The 22240-nt window shown below is 47.8% G+C and overlaps 1 protein-coding gene across 1 annotated transcript in view; it reads right to left on the minus strand.

Moving 5' to 3' along the window:
• Window positions 1–22240, minus strand: part of OSBPL10 (oxysterol binding protein like 10) — a 323310-nt gene that overhangs the window by 228071 nt on the left and 72999 nt on the right. The window contains exon 2 of the mRNA XM_018038204.1: window positions 657–832. Within this exon, the coding sequence (XP_017893693.1) occupies window positions 657–832 (176 nt within the window). The remainder of the gene's footprint in view (window positions 1–656; window positions 833–22240) is intronic.

Here is a 22240-nt window from a genome sequence, read left to right on the forward strand (position 1 = left end):
ATGTGTTACCATACTGCTTCTGTTTCATGTTTTGGCTTTTTGGCTGCAAGGCCTGAGGGATCCCAGCTTCCCCAGCCAGAGATCAAAACCGCACCACCTGCATTGCAAGGCAGTCTTAGCCACTGGACCACCAGGAAGGTCCCCACCATGATCCCTAAAAGACTTGTTTGGACTTCGTGGCGATCCACTGGTTAGGTCACCACGCTTCCACTGCAGGGGCACAGGTTCCATCCCTGGTCCTGGAAGATCCCACATGTCACGCAGCGCAGCCACAAAAAAAAAAAAAAAATAGGCGGGGAAAGCCTTCTTTTATCTTTAGAGCACAGCCTCATGGGCACTGAAGAGTCACTATATAAGGTACAAGCAAATATATACTGAGCTAATATGAAAAATCCGCTGAAGTCCTAAGGTTCAGCCAGCTTTGAGATCACTCACCTTGCATTTGTCCTTAATTCCTTGGTTAATGAGGACAAATACTTCCTAATCTCAGCTCCTCTCCCCACCTCAAGAGGACAGGCAGTGTCCGTCACCAGAGTCCTCAAATACGGCAAACTATTAAAGGTGATTTTTAAAAAACTGAAAAACCAGACCGCCATCACCATGTTAACTGTGAATCCAAGAGGCCCGTCTGCAAGCTTCCCAGGAGGTGAACATACCTCTCAGTTTGTACATCTCCCCGTTGGCAGCGTACACGACCAGCATGTGGGGTGCTTCGTCACTCAGGGACACAATGGCGCCGGAAAGAGACAGGGCTCCTCGAGGCTTCTGGTGCTTGCTCTGCTCGTTCACAAAATACTGCAGGATGCCAGCCTCGAAATCCAGCACAAAGTACCTGGGCGGAGAGATCACAGGGTGTCAGTTTTCTCTCCGAGCAAAGAAGAGGAACAGAATCCTTATGTTGACATCAAGGGTCCCAATCCAGGATGCTGGGAGCTAAAAGTCCCTGCCAGACACCCACACAAGCCAACCCTGGGGAGTGAAAGAGAGTCTGATTCTTAAGTCAGAATGGAGCTCATCGTGGCTCCTGAACAAAGGCCAGGCCCATTTGGGATATGGTACGATGCCCACAGATACACGTGAGCCTCGGGATGATAAAGAAGAGCAAGGCACTGGGATACAGAATCTGGTAACAGGTTGGACGTGATTTCGCGGGAACACCTGAAATTCACACCCTGGAAGTAGCAAGCTGGGCTGGACTCCGGGGCAGCCTGGGCGCTGTATGGGGCCTGAGCCCCAGGGCTGGTCCAACCAGGAACTAAAGGTGCTCACAAAGCTCTCTAACTTCCAGCGAGTCCTTCCACAGAACACTTTTCACACAACAGGGCAAGAATCCCCTCTGCTCTGGGAGGCCACAATGCCACTGGAGTCTATAACCACGGGAAAAACAGAGCAACTGCTAGTTGTCTGAATGGCTAAAACAAATCTTGGGAGCTGAGTACCTGGCCTATCAACACTCACAATCTATCAGCAGAAAGTAGTCCAAACAACTTGCCCTTCTCCACAAGCTGTCTTCATCAGAGACCCACACTCCCCCTGGAGCCCGGAGGCTCAGCATAGCCCCTGCCGGCTTTCCCCGCCTCCCACTGTCTGCTCCACCCACGCAGGATTATCCAATTTAATGTCTGGTTTTGGCCCTCTCCCCCGACTCTACCCTATCCCGAGACAGACAGTGCCTCTCACCTCACTGACAGTATTTATTCAGTGAATCAATGAAGGGGGAAGACTACCAGATTCCAGTTTTCAATCCATGCACCCAAGCAGCTGGGTCACCACTGGGAACTCGCACAGGCAGCTGAAAATATGTCCCATATTTGAGGGTTACACAGTGATGCCTGCAAGTCAGATACCAAGCACACAGACAACTCAGCCAGTTTGGAATCTGCAGACACACGCAGTCCATTAACATGTGACTACGGTTCTTAACACAGAAACGTATTGTTCTTCTATGGTGATCCCTTTTTCAAATGGCTACTGAGTTGCTAGGACATAAATGTACATGAAGCTGTTTGCAGATGACTGCTTTAATAAATGAAACCGCAGGGCATTTTCTTAACCTCTAAGCACCACAACCGCATCCGAGGTCAGGGGCAGCAGCCGAGAGTGCCAGGCTGCGACAGCGCAGGAGCAGCTGAGAGGATCTACCCCACCCGAGGCCAGGGGCGGCGGCCCAGAGGAGCAACCCCACGCCCAAGGAGCAGTGGCTGCGCAGGTGCCAGAGGGCCTAGAGGTCGGGAGGGGCGGCGGTGAGGAGATATCCCTCGTCCAAGGTAAGGAGCAGTGGCTGCGCTTTGCTGGAGCAGCCGTGAAGAGATACCCCACGCCCAAGGTAAGAGAAACCCAAGTAAGACGGTAGGTGTTGCAAGAGGGCATCAGAGGACAGACACACTGAAACCATACTCACCGAAAACTAGTCAATCTAATCACACTAGGACCACAGCCTTGTCTAACTCAATGAAACTAAGCCATGCCCTGTGGGGCAACCCAAGATGAGCGGGCATGGTGGAGAGAGCTGACAGAATGTGGTCCACTGGAGAAGGGAAAAGCAAACCACTTCAGTGTTCTTGCCTTGAGAACCCCATGAACAGTATGAAAAGGCAAAATGATAGGATACTGAAAGAGGAACTCTCCAGGTCGGTAGGTGCCCAATATGCTACTGGGACAGTGGATGAGATGGCTGGATGGCATCACTGACTCGATGGACGTGAGTCTGAGTGAACTCTGGGAGTTGGTGATGGACAGGGAGGCGGCGTGCTGCGATTCATGGGGTTGCAGAGAGTCGGACACGACTGAGCGACTGAACTGACTGAAGCACCACAAACTAAGAAAGTTTACCAACTGCCACCCTGATTCTCTCAGTATCCAACAGACAGCCATCACTATCCCTCAGTTTTCAGGTGCTGGGACTCAAAGAAACTCCAAATCCAAGTCCTGCTTGTCTGTGTCCACATCCACACCGGGTTCAGTCCAGCTGGCAAACTCTCTGAGTATCCCACAAGTCCTCCTTCACCCCCTGCTCCGGGTCACCTCTCCTTACCCACTAAGGTGCTTCATTCTCCAAACCTTCGGGCTCCAAGAGAGCAAGCGCAGCTGGAAGTCGCCCTGCCTGCCCGCAGAGGTGCCACCGCATTCCCAGTCCACAGGGCAGGCACACCCAACAACCCAGGTCTCAACCCTCCAGAACGCCAGTTCCTCCAAGAAATCTTCCACTTTTAATCATTTGTAACATTCCAAAAGTCCTGGCCAAGACTATCTTGGTTACCTGTCTCCTCCCCTCCGATCTCTATTGGGTCACAAAAATAAGGCTATACTTCTGGTCTCCACCACCACCGTGGATAAATCAAGATACAAAGATGCCGTCATGGGCCAGGACTCTTCAAAGTGTGGTCCCGGGTCCAGCAGTAGTATCAAGTCACCTGGAGGCTTGTTTGAAACGTAAATCCTTGGGCCCCATCCAAGGCCGGCTGGATCAGAAACACTGGGGAAGGGGTCAAGGAGGCCTCCAGGTGACTCTGATGCAGCTCAAGTCTGAGAAGCATGGTCTAAACTAACAGCTCATCACCAAATCCCGCCCACTTCTTCCAAGAGACATGAGATGCAAGGACAGAACATATCTCCCGGTTTTCTTTGTCGGGATGTGTGGCCATGTGAGCTGTGGCAACAGAAAGTGAGCGGAAGTAAAACGCAGGACAGGCACACAACAGACAGACAGACACTCACACAGGTTGGGAGGGAGACATCCTGTGGGGCCACTGGGGATCCACAATGAGTGTGCCAAGGACCCCCAGAGAGGGTAGCCTGGGCCCCTGAACCACCACCTGGAGGACAGCCACCTGCTAAAAACCACCCTTATCATTTCCACGAGGATGAGAAAGAGGCTTCCGCTTATCTTATGCTTCAGATCTGTGATGGGAGTCAGCCTGGCAAACTCACCAAAAACCTTTTCAAAACGTCTATTTTCGTGTCCTCCTGCTCCTCCTCTCTGTGATGCTGAAGGAAAGTTACACGGCTCAAAATAGCCTGGAGTTAAAGCTCCCCTCCGGTCCTCCCCACCACTCTATGCAAAACAAAGAACTCTCTCACCCGAAGGGGAAAAAAAATGGACGTTAAGGTTGATTACTCCAGCTCCCAGCCGGTCCAGCCTCTGGCCGAGCTCCAGAATTCCTTGCCCCAGCTGTTTAAGAGAGAACTACTCTGAACAACCTTGGAGAAGAACAGGCCCCTTAAGACAGTAGCTTTCCACATACATGCCTCTGTATACTTCCTCTTTTCTCGGTCAGTGCAGCCGCTCACGAATCTGACTGCTGCCCCTTCTGGCCTCATTAAAGGTGATCTGTTCCTGTAAAGTGCCCGCTCCATCTTTCCAAACCTCGCCTTCTCTAACTCCCGTACCCTACAGATGTGAAAACCGAATTCTATCCATGAGAGAGGAGTTGCGGTGATTTCTGAGCCACCAGGGGTCACGCTGTTCAAATGCTGACCCTGCCTTCTCTTTAGGAGTCATGGTTTCAACGCGGCCTGTATTTCCTGTCACAGTGACTGCCGGTAGGCAGACGCAGCTCCCGGCAGGTCAGAGCGTTGAGAGCAATGATCTGTAGAGTGTAGGGAAGGAACCTCGTCCTACAGCATTTTGTGTCTCCACCCCCTGCACCCCCCCAACCACCCTGGCAGAAGTGCAGGGTTCCCATCTATAAACACGCCCCCTTTACACAGAGGAAAGCAGAAAAGGTAGCGTACAGCCTCAACAAGCTTCAAGGAGAAGGCGTAAGCCAAGCTGCCCTCCACACCCTGACCCTCCCCATCCACCCTGCGCCCTTGCTGGAATGGAGAAAGACTCAACACCTCTTCCCTTTCTGCTCCATCCGCTCATCACCCAGGCCCATCAGCCTTTCCGGCTCCCAGAGGCAGCTTCACACACTCACCTCATTCATACCAACCATATATCTGCAAAGGACATTACTAAGAAACTGAAAAAAATGAACTGAACCAAATTGGTACCAAAAAAATGAACTGAATTCTGGTTTTGGTTTTTTTTTTTCCCCTCAATCAGGATGACAGAATAACCCAAAGAGCACACATTATGCAGGCTATGGGAACACATGAATGATTTTTCACATTGCCTATTTCAAAATGACATGTTAATTCTAACACCCTGACTCAGACAAAAAACAAAAACCAAACACACATTTCCACTGCTTCCTAAAACAGTTTCAGTGAAAATACAGGTTTGAATCAGGTGCACTAAAGAAGGTTATCAATAATTTACTTTTTTTCTAAAGACAGTTAAAAATTCGATCCTATTTGGAAGGAAATGACGGGAGAATATCCGATTAAAAATTGCAACAGACTAAACAGAAAGCGTTCTTCCAGGACCGCCTTTGAAAGTTGAGTTAGCAGCTGTCACGTGTAGGTAGGAGCTGCCCACCCAGCGTTAAGAAACGCATTGCCTGGGGGTCACATCCCCTGGGAGGAAGGAAATTACATTTGGTTTCCCACAGGGTCAGAGCTCTGTCAGGCATTGCTGCATCAGAAATTTACAGCTTTCATCCTAAATGGAAAAGTTAAACGCGCTTCGGGACAAGGCTTCACCAAATTAAGTGCTAACGCCAGATAAACTCCTGAAACTTTCCTAAAGGCCTTTCGTTCTGGAGAAATGAGTAGGACGAGCCTAATTCCTAGAGTGGGTTCTGTGCTAATAATCATCATCTCGAGCTCCAGTTTGCATCTTGACTGATGAGCAGGTGAGCCTAACTGTATAGGAAGGGAACATACTTTCCGGGCTCTGTTCACAAACCAGGGAGGGTGTCGGGGAGAGAGAAGAGGAAAAGAGGAGACATCAAACCAACCTAGGAGACAAGCCGTCAGTCCTCATCAGGCCAGGCTCAGAGTGGCAACCTAGCCCCGTTCCAAAGCTGGGACCCGCGGGGAGCAGCAGGCCCACTTCGAAAAGGCTGAGAACCAGCCACTGCTTCAGAAACACGTGAGCACGTGCTTGCACGTAGACACACCTGCGTGCACACAGTCACACTCACTTGCGCATGCGTACATACAAGGCGGCTGCCCTTAGGCTTAACTGCTTTCCAATCCGTGCATCAAGGAGAGGCATATGTCAACACCTGTAGCCTTTAATTCCCATTTGCGTTACTTTCATGAAGGTTCGACTTCAGGATCTGAAAGCTGAAAATCTGACATTTTTACTTTGGGAGCGGGTAGGCGCGCCAACTGCCATCAGCATCCAGTTAGCAGCAGAAAAATAAAGGGAAAGGATTGGGGTGGGGGTGGTGGAACAGAGGGGGAAGCAGCTCATTCATGCCAAGAGGCAGAAATCACAAGCAAACTACAAGAGAATTACAAAGCGGAAAAATTGCAGTGAAAAAAAACTCTTTTGAAGAGGAACTTCGCCAGACAGGCTGATACTGACAAAAAGCTACGCCATTTCATCTAAACTTAAAAGTGAAAATTAAAACAAGAGGAAAGGGCTTGAGAAGGGAGGTGATTGCCCAGCCCCTGACGCCTGAGCAGACACCTTTGACACCCAGGTTACTATTTCTAGAAGGGAGTAAGGGCCCCTCCCATTCCATGTGGGGCTCGTGCTTCCTTCCACGCCAGGCACAAGGCCTCGCCCACCCGGGCCCAGGACCCAGCTAGCGCTGGTGTTCCACCTGCTGGGATCTGCCTCACCTTCCCAGGCCCTCTGTTTCTACCTCCAACCCCACACTAATTATTGATCGAGAAGCTAGTCTCCAGCCCAAATATTCACACATCATGGTTCGGGAACACAGCTCAGTGACAAACTCCCATGGACCTCACCCAGACAAATTCTTTATATTCCAAAATCACTTTGTACTCTGAAAGGCATGTCCTGGAAATCTTTCACGGAATCATAATTTCTGTAGAAATCTGCATACTCGAGGCCCTCTGCCTTCTGAGAAGCTCCTGCTCAGACTCCCGGATTCCACCTGTGCCTTGTTCTGACCCTGGCAACAGCGGCCTTGTTCTCCAGCTAAAGATCCTTCTCTGGTTGAGTGACTGACTACCTGCCTCTTCTACAGATGAAAATTTCAAGTGCGGAAAGGTAAACAGCACGCTCCCGATCTTATAGAGAGGAAACTATGGCGTAGATTTTAATCAGGCAATCTAGCCGTAAGGCCCAAGGCTCAAAACCATTCAGACAGTATGTGTTGATTAAAGTACCATTTTCACCACAAAGATGCAAAAACACAGGGTTGAAACTTACAGAAATATAAGAAAAAAATAAAACACAATCAGATTAGGAGACGTCTAGAATCCTTTTGCCCAGAGTTGGACAGATATGTAAAAATGAATGGGAACATAGATTCAAAACAATATATTCCCAAGTTTTGTTTTAAATGTTACAAATAATTACATACCCAAATGAAAAATACACACACAAACTTTTTAATATAAACTTTTTAAATGTGCATGGAACATTTTGCAAAATGTTGGCTAAAAACGGCATCAAAAAGTAAAAATTTTACAGGGCCAATCTTTAGACCTCACAACAACATCTGACATGTTAGAGACTTAAAAAAAACTAGTAGTATTAGTTTTAATAATACATTATATATATCATATAACTTAATATATTCATATTAGGAAAAATATGGGTGGGTATTTTTAAACTGTTAGCATGGGGAAGGCACCAAAACAGGAGAGGCAAAACCATAAAGAAAAGTATTTACACATATTTCTAAATTTTAAACAATCCCCAGTTAAAAATAAGCCATAAATAAAACAAAAGACAACCAATAAAGCAGAGCTTTAAAAAAGAGTATTTAACTGTCTTCTTGTAAAAAGAATGTTCTTACAGTTTGGGTCAGCTATTCCCTGCTTTTGAATCAGCAGAGAAGCTAGTTTAAAATGTGGATTCCAGACTCCCATCCCGTAGAGAATCGGAATCTTTGTGGCTGAGATCAGGAAATCAGGAATATGAATTTCAAAATTTCCCTAGTGTGCGTTAGTCTCTCAGTTGTATCCAGCTCTTTGGGATTCCACGGACTATAGCCCTCCAGGCTCCTCTGTCTGTGGAACTCTCCAGGCAAGAATACTGGAGTGGGTAGCCATTCCCTTCTCCAGAGGATCTTCCCCACCCAGGGGATCAAACCCAAGTCTCCTGCATGGCAGGTGAATTCTTCACCGTCTTAGCCACCAAGGAAGCCCTAGACAAGTAGAAAAAACCAGTGCAAAATCGAATCAGGATAAAAACCTTAAGCGTGTTATTCACACCCCTTTTTTTCCCCCTAGCCTTTCAAGCTTTTCCCCCTAATCATTCATTCAGCAAACATCTGAGCACTGTGGGCCCAGCCAACAAGGCGGAACGTATTGTTTAAATATGAGCTGACCTTATTTTATCTTTGTGTGAAAGAGATGAAGCCCTGCTCCTAAATCACAACAGCTCAGGCAGTAGGTACCTTGGCTCTGTCACTGCGGGAGTGTTTTTGAGAAAGATTTAACGAAAAATTATGTCACCGGGAATGGAGCTTCTGCACAACTGGATCATCCACTAGCACCATGTAGGTTCACCTGGGCACAGCGGCCCCAGGGACCAGGCCGAGCGGCCGCTGCCTCGTGGACCACCTCGCCTGACAAAGCAGGAGTGAATTTTTAACACAAGACTGGATGCACTGCACTTGGATCTCATGTATGATGAGATTCCATCTGCCTTGGAAGACCAGGTCATTACATTCCGGGAGCAAGAACTGAGACCTTTCTAACGAGGGTTAATGCAGGCACTCCTGAACTCCTGTTCACTCAAGTTTCCAAGTCCACTGGCTAAGAACTTCAACTACTACTACTTTAAACTGTAAAATGTCAAGACCCATCTTAATGCTCACGGTTCACTTTCATTCTTGCCATGGACAACACAGGGAACTTACCTGGGAATCCTTGAGATGGGCGGAGCCTTGAATCACGTCTTTGCTTTACACTAAAATCTTGAACATACCCATCAAATCACACTGAAGAGAATACTGGCTAAAGCCCGAGGGCAAAAGTGTGTGGGCAGCCTGGTGCCCACCAGGATGAAGAGAGATGGAAAGCTGGCCTGTGGAGACCAGGGAAGCAGTTAGGATCAGAGTCAGGCCCCTAGGCTCAGGTTTTCTGCCCCTAAATATCCAACTGAATCCGCCTGGAGAAGGCAAGGTACCCCACTCCAGAATTCTTGCCTGGGAAATCCATGGGCAGAGGAACCTGGTGGGCTACAATCCATGGGGTCACACGAGTCAGACACAACTTAGCAACCAAACAACACAAATCCAGTGAAATCACACCTTAAACTCCACTGTCCCTGGATCAAAGCATCCTTTACTTTTCCCTACAGGCTACGTGGCATAGAGGAAAGAGGTGTGATCCGGCAGGAAGATGGCTGGTTCGACCTGTGGTTTTCAAACATTTGCTACATCGGAATCATCTGCAAGTTTATTAAGAACACAAGTTCCTGGGCCCCTCCCACAGATTCGGGAGGTCTGGGTGGAGCCAGAGAATTCCAGCAAGTTCCCAGGGATGCTGATGCTGCAGGCGGGACCACACTTTGAGAGCACTGGTCCTCACTCTGCGACCTTGGCCACGGCACTCATCCACTCAGAGCCCCAAGTCCTGCATCTGCAAAGGCAGAAAGCTGGCTCGTTCTCTTCTGAACTGTTGTTCCACCATCCCTGTGCCTCAAGGTCCGAGTGGGTATAAAACAAGAACTTCCCAGCGTCCACATCACTTTTCCAAATGCAGACAGTGAATCGGATCCCATGCTCATATTACTCTATATCAGCGGTTTAGTTCATTGGCAACAAAGCCGACAAGATAGAACTTAAAACAAGAGCCAGTGTTTGCTCTTTTCTTGGAGGTGCTGTGGCAATATGATTTGACAAGGTTCTCACATGTGGTCAGCTGGACCACATTCTGTGATATGGATAGAGCACTGTGGATACATTTACTCATTCTATGGTTAAAGAAAAGAGAATTTACATAAACCCAGCTAAATTTGAAAGAATTTGGCTTTGGTTCCAAAACTAAGTCTTATTTCTAAGAATTCACTCATTTCTTAAAATATATATATAGATATATATTTTTTAATGAGTACCATACTTGCTAGGCACTGTATGCTAAATGCTAAAAATACATAGGAGGGGACTTCCCTAGTGGTCCAGTGGTTAAGAATCTGCCTGCCAACGTGGGGGACACAGGTTCGATCCCTGGGCCCAGAAGATTTCATGTGCTGCGGGGCAACTAAGCCCCCGTGTGCCCCAACTACTGAAGCCCACACGCTTAGAACCCATTCTCTGCAAGAAGGGAAGGGCCCAGGGGCAGCAATGAAGACCCAGCGCAGCCAGAAATAAATAAAAGCAAATAAAATGAAAATTTTTTAAAAATTTAATACATAGGAGGTACAGGACAAGGTCTCTGATTTGATGGGGGTATGGAAAATGTGCCAAGAAACAATAAGGTATTTACAAAAATGAACACACAACTTTAGCTGTGCTGAGAGTCTCATGTTAAGAAGAAAGCAGAATGTGACCCAGCTAGAGATTTCCCAACACAAAATGTCCATGAACTGGTGAATGGATAAACAAACTGTGTGATATATCCACACAACGGGATACTATCTGACAATAAAAAGAACACAACATTGATACGTGCTATGTGGGTGAACCTCAGAAATAACACGCTAAGTGAAAGAAACCAGATGCAAAAAGATTACACGTTGTATGATTTCATGTATATCAAGTGTCCAGAGAAGGGAAATTTATAGAGAGAAAAGCGGATAAGAACTTCTCTGGCAGTCCAGCGTTCAGGGATCCATGTTTCCACTGCAGGGGGCACAGGTTTGCTCGCTGGTTGGGAAACTAAGGCCCCACATGCTAAAAACAAACCAAGAAACAGGCAGGCAGGCAAGTGACTGTTTGGAGCTGAGGATGAGAACATATTAACTACACTCTGGCTAGAGGGAATTATTTTGGTGATAGGAATGTTCTCAAACTGGATTTTGATGATAGTTGCACACTATAAATTAGCTAAATATTCTTGAATTGTATGTTTGCAATGGGTAAATTTTATAGTGTTCAAATTCTACTTTAATAAAAGTGTTTTTAAAACTTCAGCAATCCTGGCAATATCCTAGACCAGGGCGGAGGTGTCAGAATTACTGCCAGGGTACAATTGACAAGACCTGATAAGGGCCTGGGAATTTCATCTGGGGGCTATTTACACTTCAGAAGCCTTTACAACTTCTGGGAGGTGTTGACTGGCAAATGGATGAATGGAGCTGGAGTCCAGATAGGGATTAAAGATGAATAATCTGACAATAAGTAGCCAAGAGAGCTAAAGACACAATTGAGACCTGCACAGAAAGAGAAGACAGGGAGGAGAAGGCCCAGCATCAAGACGTGAGGAACTCTTAACATTAAACAGGAAAAAGAGATGAAGAGAACAAGACGGAGAGACAGGAGGAAAACCAGAACCCCAGGAAGAGAACATTCACGAAGGCAGGAGTGATCGGCCATGTCAAGTGCTAACAAGATGTCAGTAAGGTAAGGACAGAAACATGTCTTCCCTGTGACCACACACGGATCTATTTGTATATTTCAAGACTCAAGGATTCCCATGACCCTGACTTTACCATAAAGCAAATCAGTTCATGTTGGCATGCAAGCCCAAGGGAGACAGGAAAAGAACTTCTCTTTTCCTGCAAACATGTACTGTCTAAGTCCACCGGCTGCTTCCCGATACTCATGTTCCATTTTTACTGGGGTCAGTGGAAAGACAGATCTCTGGGTTGAAAGCAAGGGTTACAACCTCGGCTCTGGCTCAATTAGCTTGTGGTCTGAAACCAGATGTAGCGGTGACAGCTGACTATCTTTCCTACCTATAAGATAATCACTTTCTCTCTCAAATCAAGAGAACTCCAGTTGTTATCTGAGCCAATACACAGTGCCAGAATACATTTCCCGATCTCCCTTTAAGCTAGATGTGGCCGTCTGACTAAGTTCTATCTAATGAAGAATAGTGATGGATTAGACTCCTTCCCCTCCTCTACTTGCTTTGCTGGAAGGCAGACATAGCAGCTGGAACTCCAACGCTCTTTGTGAACTTTGAGGACATGGCCACACCCTGGAATGGTGAAGGAGCAAGTTAAAAAGAGCATGAGCCTCTGAAATCTGTGGATCCCCTACAGCAACCCTGAAACAACTAAGCAAAAAAAAAAAAAAAAAAATCATGTATGTACAATGGAATATTATTCAGCCATTAAAAAGAATAAAATTATGCCATCTGCAGCAACATGGTCATACTAAGAAAGAGCAGTAAATCAGACAGAGACAAATCACACGGTGTCACTTCTACTGTGGGATCTCAGAAAAGACACAGATGAACTCATTTACAAAACAGAAACAGAACTATAGACACAGAAAGCAAATTGAAGGCTTCCAGAGGGGAAAGGTGGAGGGGGAAGGGTAAGCTAGGAATTTGGGGTTAACAGATACACACTACCACATATAGAATATAATCGACAAGGATCTGCTGTATAATAGCACAAGGAACTGTATTCAATATTTTGCAATAACTCAGATGGGAAAAGAATCTGAAAAATAATATAGATGTATGTACAACTGAATCACTTTGCTGTACACCTGAAACTAACGCAACATTGTAAATCAACTACACTTCAATAAAATAGATAAATAAAGACTAAACAAGAAGGATCTTAAGGTTAACCAAAACAAAAACACCCACCTACCCTCTCTGAGGTAGGTATCATTACTATCCCTTACTAACCACAAGGAAACCAGAGTCACACAGCCCATCAGCAGAGATGATGTGAGCCCAGGCAGTATTCCCCTAACCCCTGCACCACCCTGCCTGTCTCAGCCTTCCAGCACCTTCTAAGCAGAGGTGTGGGGTAGGAGGGACACGCTGCTCAGGAAATGCTGACTATTCAGACTTCACGTCAAAGGTGGGATGTCCGGCTTCCCTGGTGGTCCACTGGTTATGAATCTAGCTTGTAATGTAGGGGACACGGGTTTGATTCCTGGTCCGGGAATACCCCTACATGCTGTGGAGCAGCTAAGCCCATGAGCTACAATTACCGGAGCCCGAGCACCGACGGCCCGTGCTCCCCAAGCAGAGAAGCCACAGCGACAAAAGGCCTGAGCAGCGCAACTGGAGAGTAGCCCCCTCTTGCCGCAACTAGAGAAAGCCCACGCGCAGCAACAAAGCCCAGTGCAGGCAAAGACGGGATGTCTGCTCAGACCAGTGAGCTGCCTGGGGCCAAGTTCTCACAGTATTCTGCAGGCAGCTAACACCTAGGAGATGGGAAGGAGAGAAGATGAAAGTGCTAAAATCTAAATGGGACGGTCCACAGAATTCTCACCAGGCTGATGGGTTTCACCCGGGAGAGATCACGCCTCCTGCTTCTTCCGGCCACCCACTCTCTCCCTGGGTCCTCCACACCTGCTGTGATCCTGCTTACACCCGGCTTTAGTCTATAGCTTGCTTACCTTCCCCAGCATGAGATCCCAAGGCTCCCAGCCCTGCAGGGAACCGAACACTCAGCAGGAGCATCGTAGTCGCCTGCGGATCTCAGGGCAGGGGAAGGACAGGACCAGCCTGGCAACTAGCCCCAGGCACTCATGCAAGAAGCAGCTCACGCGACCAACGGGCAGCTCAGATCTGGCTGCCGCCAAGGGCCCTGGAAAAACACATCCCAAAGGGAAGTCGCGCGCTGGCTAGCTCTACCTGGCATGTCATTAGACTAACGTGAAGGGGTCCAGCGTGCCCAAACAAGAGTAAAGTCTCACCTGCTTCTCCAACACATGCTCCAAGGCCTCCCAGCAACATGAGCCACCATGAGCACAACATCAAGGGCAAAATAAAGCCACGAGGTCACCAGGTCCTCCTGGGAGTTGTGAGCACAGTATCCTCTCTGGGGACACAGTCCCAAGCGGGGGACACAAAGGCCCAATTGTCCACACATGCCCACTCTCCACACGCGCTCTCTCAGGGAGCCTGAGTCAATATCATTTCCCACCTGGTCTGACCTTGTCAAGATCTGCGCCGGAAGTCACCGGTGTTCTGCCAAGGAGCTCAAGGAAACATGGAACCTCCCCGATTTTCTGGGGAAGAGGCAGTGTCGCTGCCAACAGCCAGTCAACGTGCATGACCACATGTGACCCCATGTGACCCCATGTGACCCCACCCGACTCCTCTGTCCATGGGATTCTCCAGGCAATACAGCGAGTCGGTTGCTGTTTCCTTCCCCAGGGGATCTTCCCAACCCAGGCATCAAACCCACGTCTCCTGCATTACAGGCAGTTTTTTTTTACTCACTGAGCTATCAGGGTGAGTGGACAGAATTCCCAGTTTGAAGTTTTTCTCGAAAGAATTTTTCTAGAGGCCACTGCCAACATGTCTACAGTGGCCAAAAAACAAAAATACATGCAACAAAGGAGCCAGGTTAGAAAAGTATGTATCTCGCAGGGCTTTTCTAAGAATTAAACAAGTTATTTTCTGTAAAATGCTGAGAACAGTGTCTGACACATAGCTAGCAACATATATATTACATATAGAAATTACATATACATACAGTTATTTCTCAAATAATATATTAAGGCAATACTTAGCAATTGCCTTCAAAAATTGTGGTCTTATTTTTTTCATTTTACAATTAAGGAAAGAGCTTTCATTGTTTTTATCGTCAGAAACAGCAGGTTATGGAATTTAATTTACTCTGTTCTATTTGCTAACAGCTCTGTGACATAGATATTATTTCTATTCTGCCTAAAAGAAGCATTCCCAGGTGGCACAGTGGTAAAGAATCCGCCTGCCAATACAGGAGACACCAGAGACGCGGGTTTGATCCCTGGGAAGGGAAGATCCCCTGGAGAAGGAAATGGCAACCCACTCCAGTGTTCTTACATGGAGAATCCTGTGATCTCGTACTGGATACACACAAGTCACGTGACGACAGCAAACCTGTCCGTGTCAGAGCACACGGCATCCCATAAAGAGCACCCCATCCCACAGCCTCCTGGCTGCTCATCTCAATAGTGAGATTAAGGCCTAATGAGAGGAGAGCACGGGGACTGCTGCTGCTGCTGCTAAGTCGCTTCAGTCCTGTCCGACTCTGTGCGACCCCATAGACGGCAGCCCACCAGGCTCCCCCGTCCCTGGGATTCTCCAGGCAAGAACACTGGAGTGGGTTGCCATTTCCTTCTCCAATGCACGAAAGTGAAGTCACTCAGTTGTGTCCAACTCCTAGCGACCCCATGGACTGCAGCCCACCAGGCTCCTCTGTCCATGGGATTTTCCAGGCAAGAGTACTGGAGTGGGGTGCCATCGTCTTCTCCGATGGAGACTAGTAAACATCAACCAAATCCCAAACAAAAATGATATTTTCTGAATCTACTTTGAAATCACCAGTACACCATCTCCAGGACAAACACCGAAGCCTTCTCAGCAAGACAGCCTAGGCTTCCTCGCCAAGAGACTGTCACTTGAGTCACTGTTCTGACCCCTCCCATCCCCCAAAGAGGGGAAAACAAGACGTGTATTCTCCACCTTCTGGTCCAGCCTGAATTTTGACCACCAGCGGCCACTGTTCAACCTTGTTAATCCCCTCTCCTGTGGGGACAGCGTGAGTTTGGGGGTTGCCCTGCTAAGCTGTGTGAGGTTTCACAAACACACAGAAGACAGGTGGAAGGACCAAGGTCAGGCAGCATGCCAGCTCCTTCTCTTGCCCCGTCGATTACCTGCCACTTCAGTCTGCCCAGCAAGAGCAAACGAAACAGTCCACTTCATGAAAAGCCAATTTCTGTTCACGGCGTTCGTGGAGCTTCTTATGCCCTCCCTCAACCACCTCTTAAACTGTTTTTCATAAAAGATACATGACCCACCTGCTCCTACCACTCCCAACCAGAACGAATCTCTTTCATCAACCTCCTGCCCCCACCCTGCAGCAGACCGGTGGGGCTGAAAAAGTGGGAAATCATTTGGCTCCCTATTAACTGTTACGATTATTATTACCAGCATCACCATCATCAGGTTCCATGACCATCTCTGACACCTAACCTGGAAACTCCTTCAGGGCCACGTCACTTGATGGGAGGATCCCTCTGGGCTCAGCACAGAATCTCATATATGGAGGACTCTAACACATGTCCCCTGATGGGCCAGGGTGACGGTCAGTAAACAAAACAGTGTCTGTCGCTTCCTTATCATTCACTGTCCTCGTTTATCTACTGTCGCCACCATCACAACCAGAATATAAAACTCTCTAACATCAGGACCATTCTCCATCATCAAGGACATTTTTAGGTCTATGAATATGCCTAAGATGCCACACTAGGGTGGGAAAGTTAACATCACTGACTGCCTCTTACCCAGTGTACTTATCCCTGATTAAAGACCAGCCAGTCCGCAGAATAATCAATCCACAACCATTCAAGACCTAGTTCATCTGGGGACCACCCTGAGCCCCCAGTCCCCCGACCACGAGCAGATCGGACTCGAGTTTCAGGGATAAGAGCAGCTGCACCTGATGACGACGATCGTGGTGTGAGGCCACCCATGGCTAACGGAGAACTCCCTCACGGCAAACTTGATTCTGAAGACCCATCACTCATTGAAGACAGCTTGCCTGCCAAACCCACTTGTGTAGAAGATTTTATGTCGAGAGAATGCTCACAGCTGTGGGAAGCTAAACATTTCCCTAACCCTCTGGAGAAGCAGGGAAACTGCCCAGCCTCCCTCTGAACTACTGATGTCATAATTTATTGAAAGGTCTCTCTGCTAGGTCATAGGTCACACCCCCTATGCAATGCCAGGTACCTACTCCAGGGTCTCTGCCGGGCGGGGTGGCAAGCAACATGGAGACAGTGGTCCCCGAGAATCTACCTTTCAAGGATCTTATAGCCCCAAACCTGACCAGCACTCAGCATCAACACACTCGTCTGGTGACTTCATTTCATCATCTCCTAAAGCAGGAGGGGATATTCTTCAGTCTATTTTACCAACAGGAAACCTAAGGCTGGTAAATTTCCCCCTGATTTCCAGCTAATTGATAGAGGGGCCAGGACTAGGACCAACTATTAGAACTTTTGGTCCACTGCTTATTTCATTCAATAATGAGGTTGCCCCAACTCGTGTTTACATTCACTGCCAGGCATTCTTCTAGATGCTGGGGACAGAGAAGTGAACAAAACAGGTAATCCTGCCTCATGGAGCTGACATTTCAGTGGGAGGACAGAAATTACAGACCTATAATATGTAAAAATACAGTGTCAGAAAGTGAAAAACAGGCTGCCATTTGGCGCATTCTAATTTCCCCAGGTCAGAGAAGCTCTGTCTATATGGAGGACTTGAGCAGAGCCCAGAAGGAAACGGGTGAGGTGTGTCAGCTGAAGGGGAAACTGTGTTCCAGGCAGGAAGTACGATATCGGAGGTGGGAGCAGGCTGGGCACGCTGGAAAAAAGCGGGAGAAACGCAGGCGTGACAGGAGCAGGTAAGCGAGGGGGCCAGGGAGGGGAGCGGACTGGTAGGGAGCCAGAAGCCACAGGGCCTTGCAGACTGTGCTAAGGACCTCAGATTTTACTCCCGGGAAGATGGGAGGCCTCCCGAGGGTGCTGACACTAGAGGGTCACTCCGGAACAATGCTTAAGCAGGTGACTGGAGAAGCTGGGAGGTCCATCAGGAGCTAACTGCCAAAGTCCAGGCAGAGATGTACCCCCCACGGACCACATGTAACATGTATACATAAGCCACGTAGAATTTTCCAGCACAACTTAAAAAACAACCCTTTCTCCTTTCTCCTCCACCTGCATCCCGATAGCCTGAGTCAGAGACAGGGTGTCCAGCCTGGGACTCAGAGACAGGGTGTCCTGTCCACCTGTGTCCTGATAACCTGACTCAGAGACAGGGTGTCCAGCCAGGGATGTGGGTGCCAGGCATTTCCACTGTGTCAGTGGCCTGCTTGTACTGGCCATGGTCCACAGTGAGGATGAGGTTAAGGAAAGGACCGGCATTGACTTTGGTTTCTATTATTTGAAGATGTTTGCTTGACTCTCCACAGCCTGTGATTCTCTGGACTGCGGCCATCAGTTCTCTGATCTGATACTCTGTTCCCATAGGCCAGGATGTGTTTTAAGTACCAGAAGATATTGATCTCCAATAGGTGACAGCGGCACTGGGGACAAAGAAATGGAAGAGAGGATGGGCAGCAGCTCCACTCGGGCACTGCACACAGCTTGGCTCTCACCTAACTCGTGATTTGTAAGCAACAAGAAACCTGGGATCACCTCTTCAACAGCATCAAGAGCCATCCAGTAACACTGACTTTAGGTCGCTGGAAAGAAGTCTCACTGTAGAATGAGGTCTCTTAAAATAACGAACCTTGGGACTTCTCTGGTGGTCCAGCGGCTAAGACTCTGCACTCCCAATGCACGGTTCAATCCCTGGTCAAGGAACTAGATCCCACATGCCTCACCAAAGATCCTGTGTGCTGCCACTGAGACCCAGCACAGCCAAATAAATAAATAAAAATAAACAAAAACCTAAACATACAACTGTACGGCTGTGAGCATAACTGACGCCATCTTGGGCCCAGGCAGCTCTTCCTGCCCTCACGCTGACCCCACCCAGGACTGTACTGGGCGGTAAGTCCCACCTCTGTCATTAGGGCCTTTGTAGTCAAGAGGTATTGTTTAATAATCACTAGGACCAGGTGGCCTCCATGCTCTGTTAGCCCCCAAACAATGATAAGAGACCTTGGTTGACATATTCCTGGCACCCGTGCAAACAGTTACCCTTCATAAACTCAATTTAGGAAGGCATGTGCTGTTTCTGAGCATCTACCCCACCCCCAGGTTATCTAAAACCATCCTAGTGGCCCCTTGGAGGTACAGAGGGTGTCTAGCATTCTAGGAATGCTTCTAGATCACTGTCCACCTCACCCTGTAAGTTCCCCGTAACAACTTGGTCCATGGATTATAGAGCTCCCTGCCTCGTTTTTCTACCTGCAGACACCTCCTCAGTTCAGTGGGCTCTCTTCATACCCTCCACCCTCCAACAATAGCATCAGGACTCAGTGACACTGGGCTTCCCTGGTGGCTCAGACGGTAAAGAACCTGCCTGCAATGCAGGAGACGTGGGTTGGATCTAGGTCAGGAAAATCCCCTGGAGAAGGGCATAACACCCCACTCCAGTATTCTTGCCTAGAGAATCCCATGGACCAAGGAGCCTGGCGGGCTATAGTCCATGGGGTTGCAAAGAGCCGGAGTGCTTCCACTTCTTAGTGATGTTAATTTTCCTTTCTATAGGCTGAGCTAAGGAACCCTCCTTCGAGGCTGGTGAAGAAAGTAACCTGAGGCTCACATGGCCTCCTCCAGCGGCAGGGCCTGGCCTCCAGCAGCCTCTCACGGCTTCATCTCCACACCCACTCTCCTTCATACTAACAGGCTACATCCTCTTATCACCATGACCTCCTGTTTCCAACCAGTGTTCTCCACCAAGGGAAACACGCTGGCATTCAGCCAGAACACCTCTCAATTTGGTTTCTGGTCTTGTGCACTGTTTTGTGAGGCTGTTTTTGAGGCACCTGGAAATTAGTCCTGGGGAAAAGAACAAATATAATGGAAATGAAAGATTCCATTAACTCGATGACTCTTGTGGCTGATGAAAGCAATGCCTGGTGCCGCTCAAGGTTAAAAAAAAAAAAAAAAAAGAAGCAGGGAGGGGGGAATGGCTTACTAAATAGCCTCCTCTCAGCAAATTATTTCATTAGCAAAAAAACGCAAATTGCATTCCTATAGTGACTGACTGACTCAGCAGAGACTCTGGTGCCCAGCAATTTCCGGTCAAACAGGCTCTGCGATTCCATAGAACCTCAGTGTCCACACTGGCTCTTGTTCCCCAGCCGTTCCACATCCCAAGTGAGACACAGGCTACTGTGCTGTCTGTGAACCTCACATCCATCTCCCTGAACTGCCGCCACTCCAAGCTGCAGCCTTGAAACCAACCACGTAACATCCACTAAAACAAGAAGAAAATCTGATAAGTTAGAGGCACTGAAAAGCAAAGCCTGAGCAAAACAAGTGATTGCTGCCCTGGAGAGATGAGGACCACCGGTAGCACCCTCGTCCTCTAGCCTTTTAACACAGGGACATGGGCTTCAGGCAGGGACAAGGCAACTACAGAATTCAGAGGGAGGCCAGGAGTCCAGAGATGCGCCCCAATCTGCTGTTTTTGGCAAACACAATGTGGCCCAGATCAGAGGCAGTCCTGTTGAAATACGGCTTGGTCTTCCACTGCAAAATGTCACTTCCTTCAACAGCAAGCCTAAGTCTCCCAAGACTTACCAATATTTATAGCATGCTTCAATTGCCTTCTACTTCAATTTAATCCACTTCATGAATTAAAGGGCCTCTCTTTCCTTTCTCCCAATCATTCTGTAAGCCAGCAGGCTCTCATTTCAAACACAGACCGGAATAAAATGTTCTCCTTAATCAAAGAACATGGTTTCAAGGTCTGCCACACTTGGGCTATTACTTTGATTTTGGTATCACAATGGCACGGCCTTTCAGGACACCAAAGGAAGGTCCCTATTAAATGCAACACGGAGCCTGGCCAGCACCCCACTGCCCCTGTCCCTGGCTGTACAGACATGCACAGCTGACCTCAGGGCCAATGGCAGAGGCCCTAGAAAAGGAATACCAAACTTTTTCTGGGAAGGTCCCCAAAGTAAATATTTTAAGCTCAGTGGGCCACAGGGTCTCTGCCTTAACTACTCAGTTCTGCTGAGCACCTGTAGACAAATGTATATTGGTGCAGCCACTCAGAAGAACAGTATTGATGGTCCTTAAAAAAACAGAAATAGAGTTACCATATGATCCAGCAATCCTACGCCTGGGCGTATATCTGGAGAAAACCATACCTTGAAAAAATACGTGCACCCAAATGTTCGCTGCAGCACTATTTACAACAGTCAAGACCCGGATGCAACCTAATGCCCATCGGCAGAGGAGCGGATAAAGAAAATGCAGTACATATATATATAATGGAATATTACTCAGCCATGCAAAAGAACGAAATAATGTCATCTGCAGCTCCATGGATGCAACAGAAATGATCACACTAAGTGAACTGAACTAGAGAAACACAAATATCACAGTACCACTTATAGGTGGAATCTACAACTGATACAAATGCACTAATTTACAAAACAGAAACAGACTCGCAGACATGGAAACCAGACTTGTGGTTGCCAAGAGGGAGGGGAGGCAGGGGAGGGTTGGATTGGGAATTTGCGATTAGCCGATGCAAACCACCATGGGCAGGATGGATAAGCAGCAAGGTCCTACCGTATAGCACAGGAAGTATATTCAGTATCCTGTGATAAACCAGAATGGAATATGAAAAAGAACACAGGTACAAATAGATGTGGATATATATAAACAGCTCACTTTGCTGTACACCAGAAACTAACACTTGTAAATCAACTATGCTTCAATAACAAGTAAGCAAAAAAATAGTGACAACTGATGTATATACTACAATCCAACCAGAATTTTGTTAACACCACATGGACTGAGATATCCTAGACTCTCTGCTTTTAATTTACAACAAAGCAGATCAGGGAGCATAAACAAAAGCCATGAGTCCTCTGTAAATCAAGGCAGAGGGCATAAGTGGTCACATGAGTAGTACTAATTTATAAACACAAATACATAAAAAAGTAAAATCAAACTGTTCAACATTTCTATGCATGTATTAATTTAGGCTATCTTAGATCACACGCTAACTCAGAAAACGGACTAGACAGGAGCTTCCTCAGCATTCCAGGAAGACTCTGCTTTCCAAAGCAGGGGTCCAGGTTCAGTCCCTGGTTGGGGAACTAAGATTCTACATGCCACAGAATGTGGACAACATTTTTTTAAAAAACTAAAGCATGGGCTCCAGGGTGCGTGGGCTCGGCAGTTGCCGCTCCCCACCTTTAGAGGACAGGTTCAATGGTCATGGCGCACAGGCTGAGCTGCTCCACAGCATGAGGGGTCTTCCCAACAAGGGAACGAACCCGCATCTCCTGCATGGACAGGCAGCTTCTTTACCACTGAGCCACCAGGGAGGCCCCCAGGACAGGATTGTGAACACAGCATTTAATAAAGAGTTGGTGGATGAGAACAGCGTAAAAATGACCACGAATGAGACTTGTCCTGCTCCGCCATTATTGTCTCCACACCCT

The sequence above is a fragment of the Capra hircus genome, chromosome 22 (assembly GCF_001704415.2).
Source record: "Capra hircus breed San Clemente chromosome 22, ASM170441v1, whole genome shotgun sequence".
Taxonomy (NCBI): Eukaryota; Metazoa; Chordata; class Mammalia; order Artiodactyla; family Bovidae; genus Capra; species Capra hircus.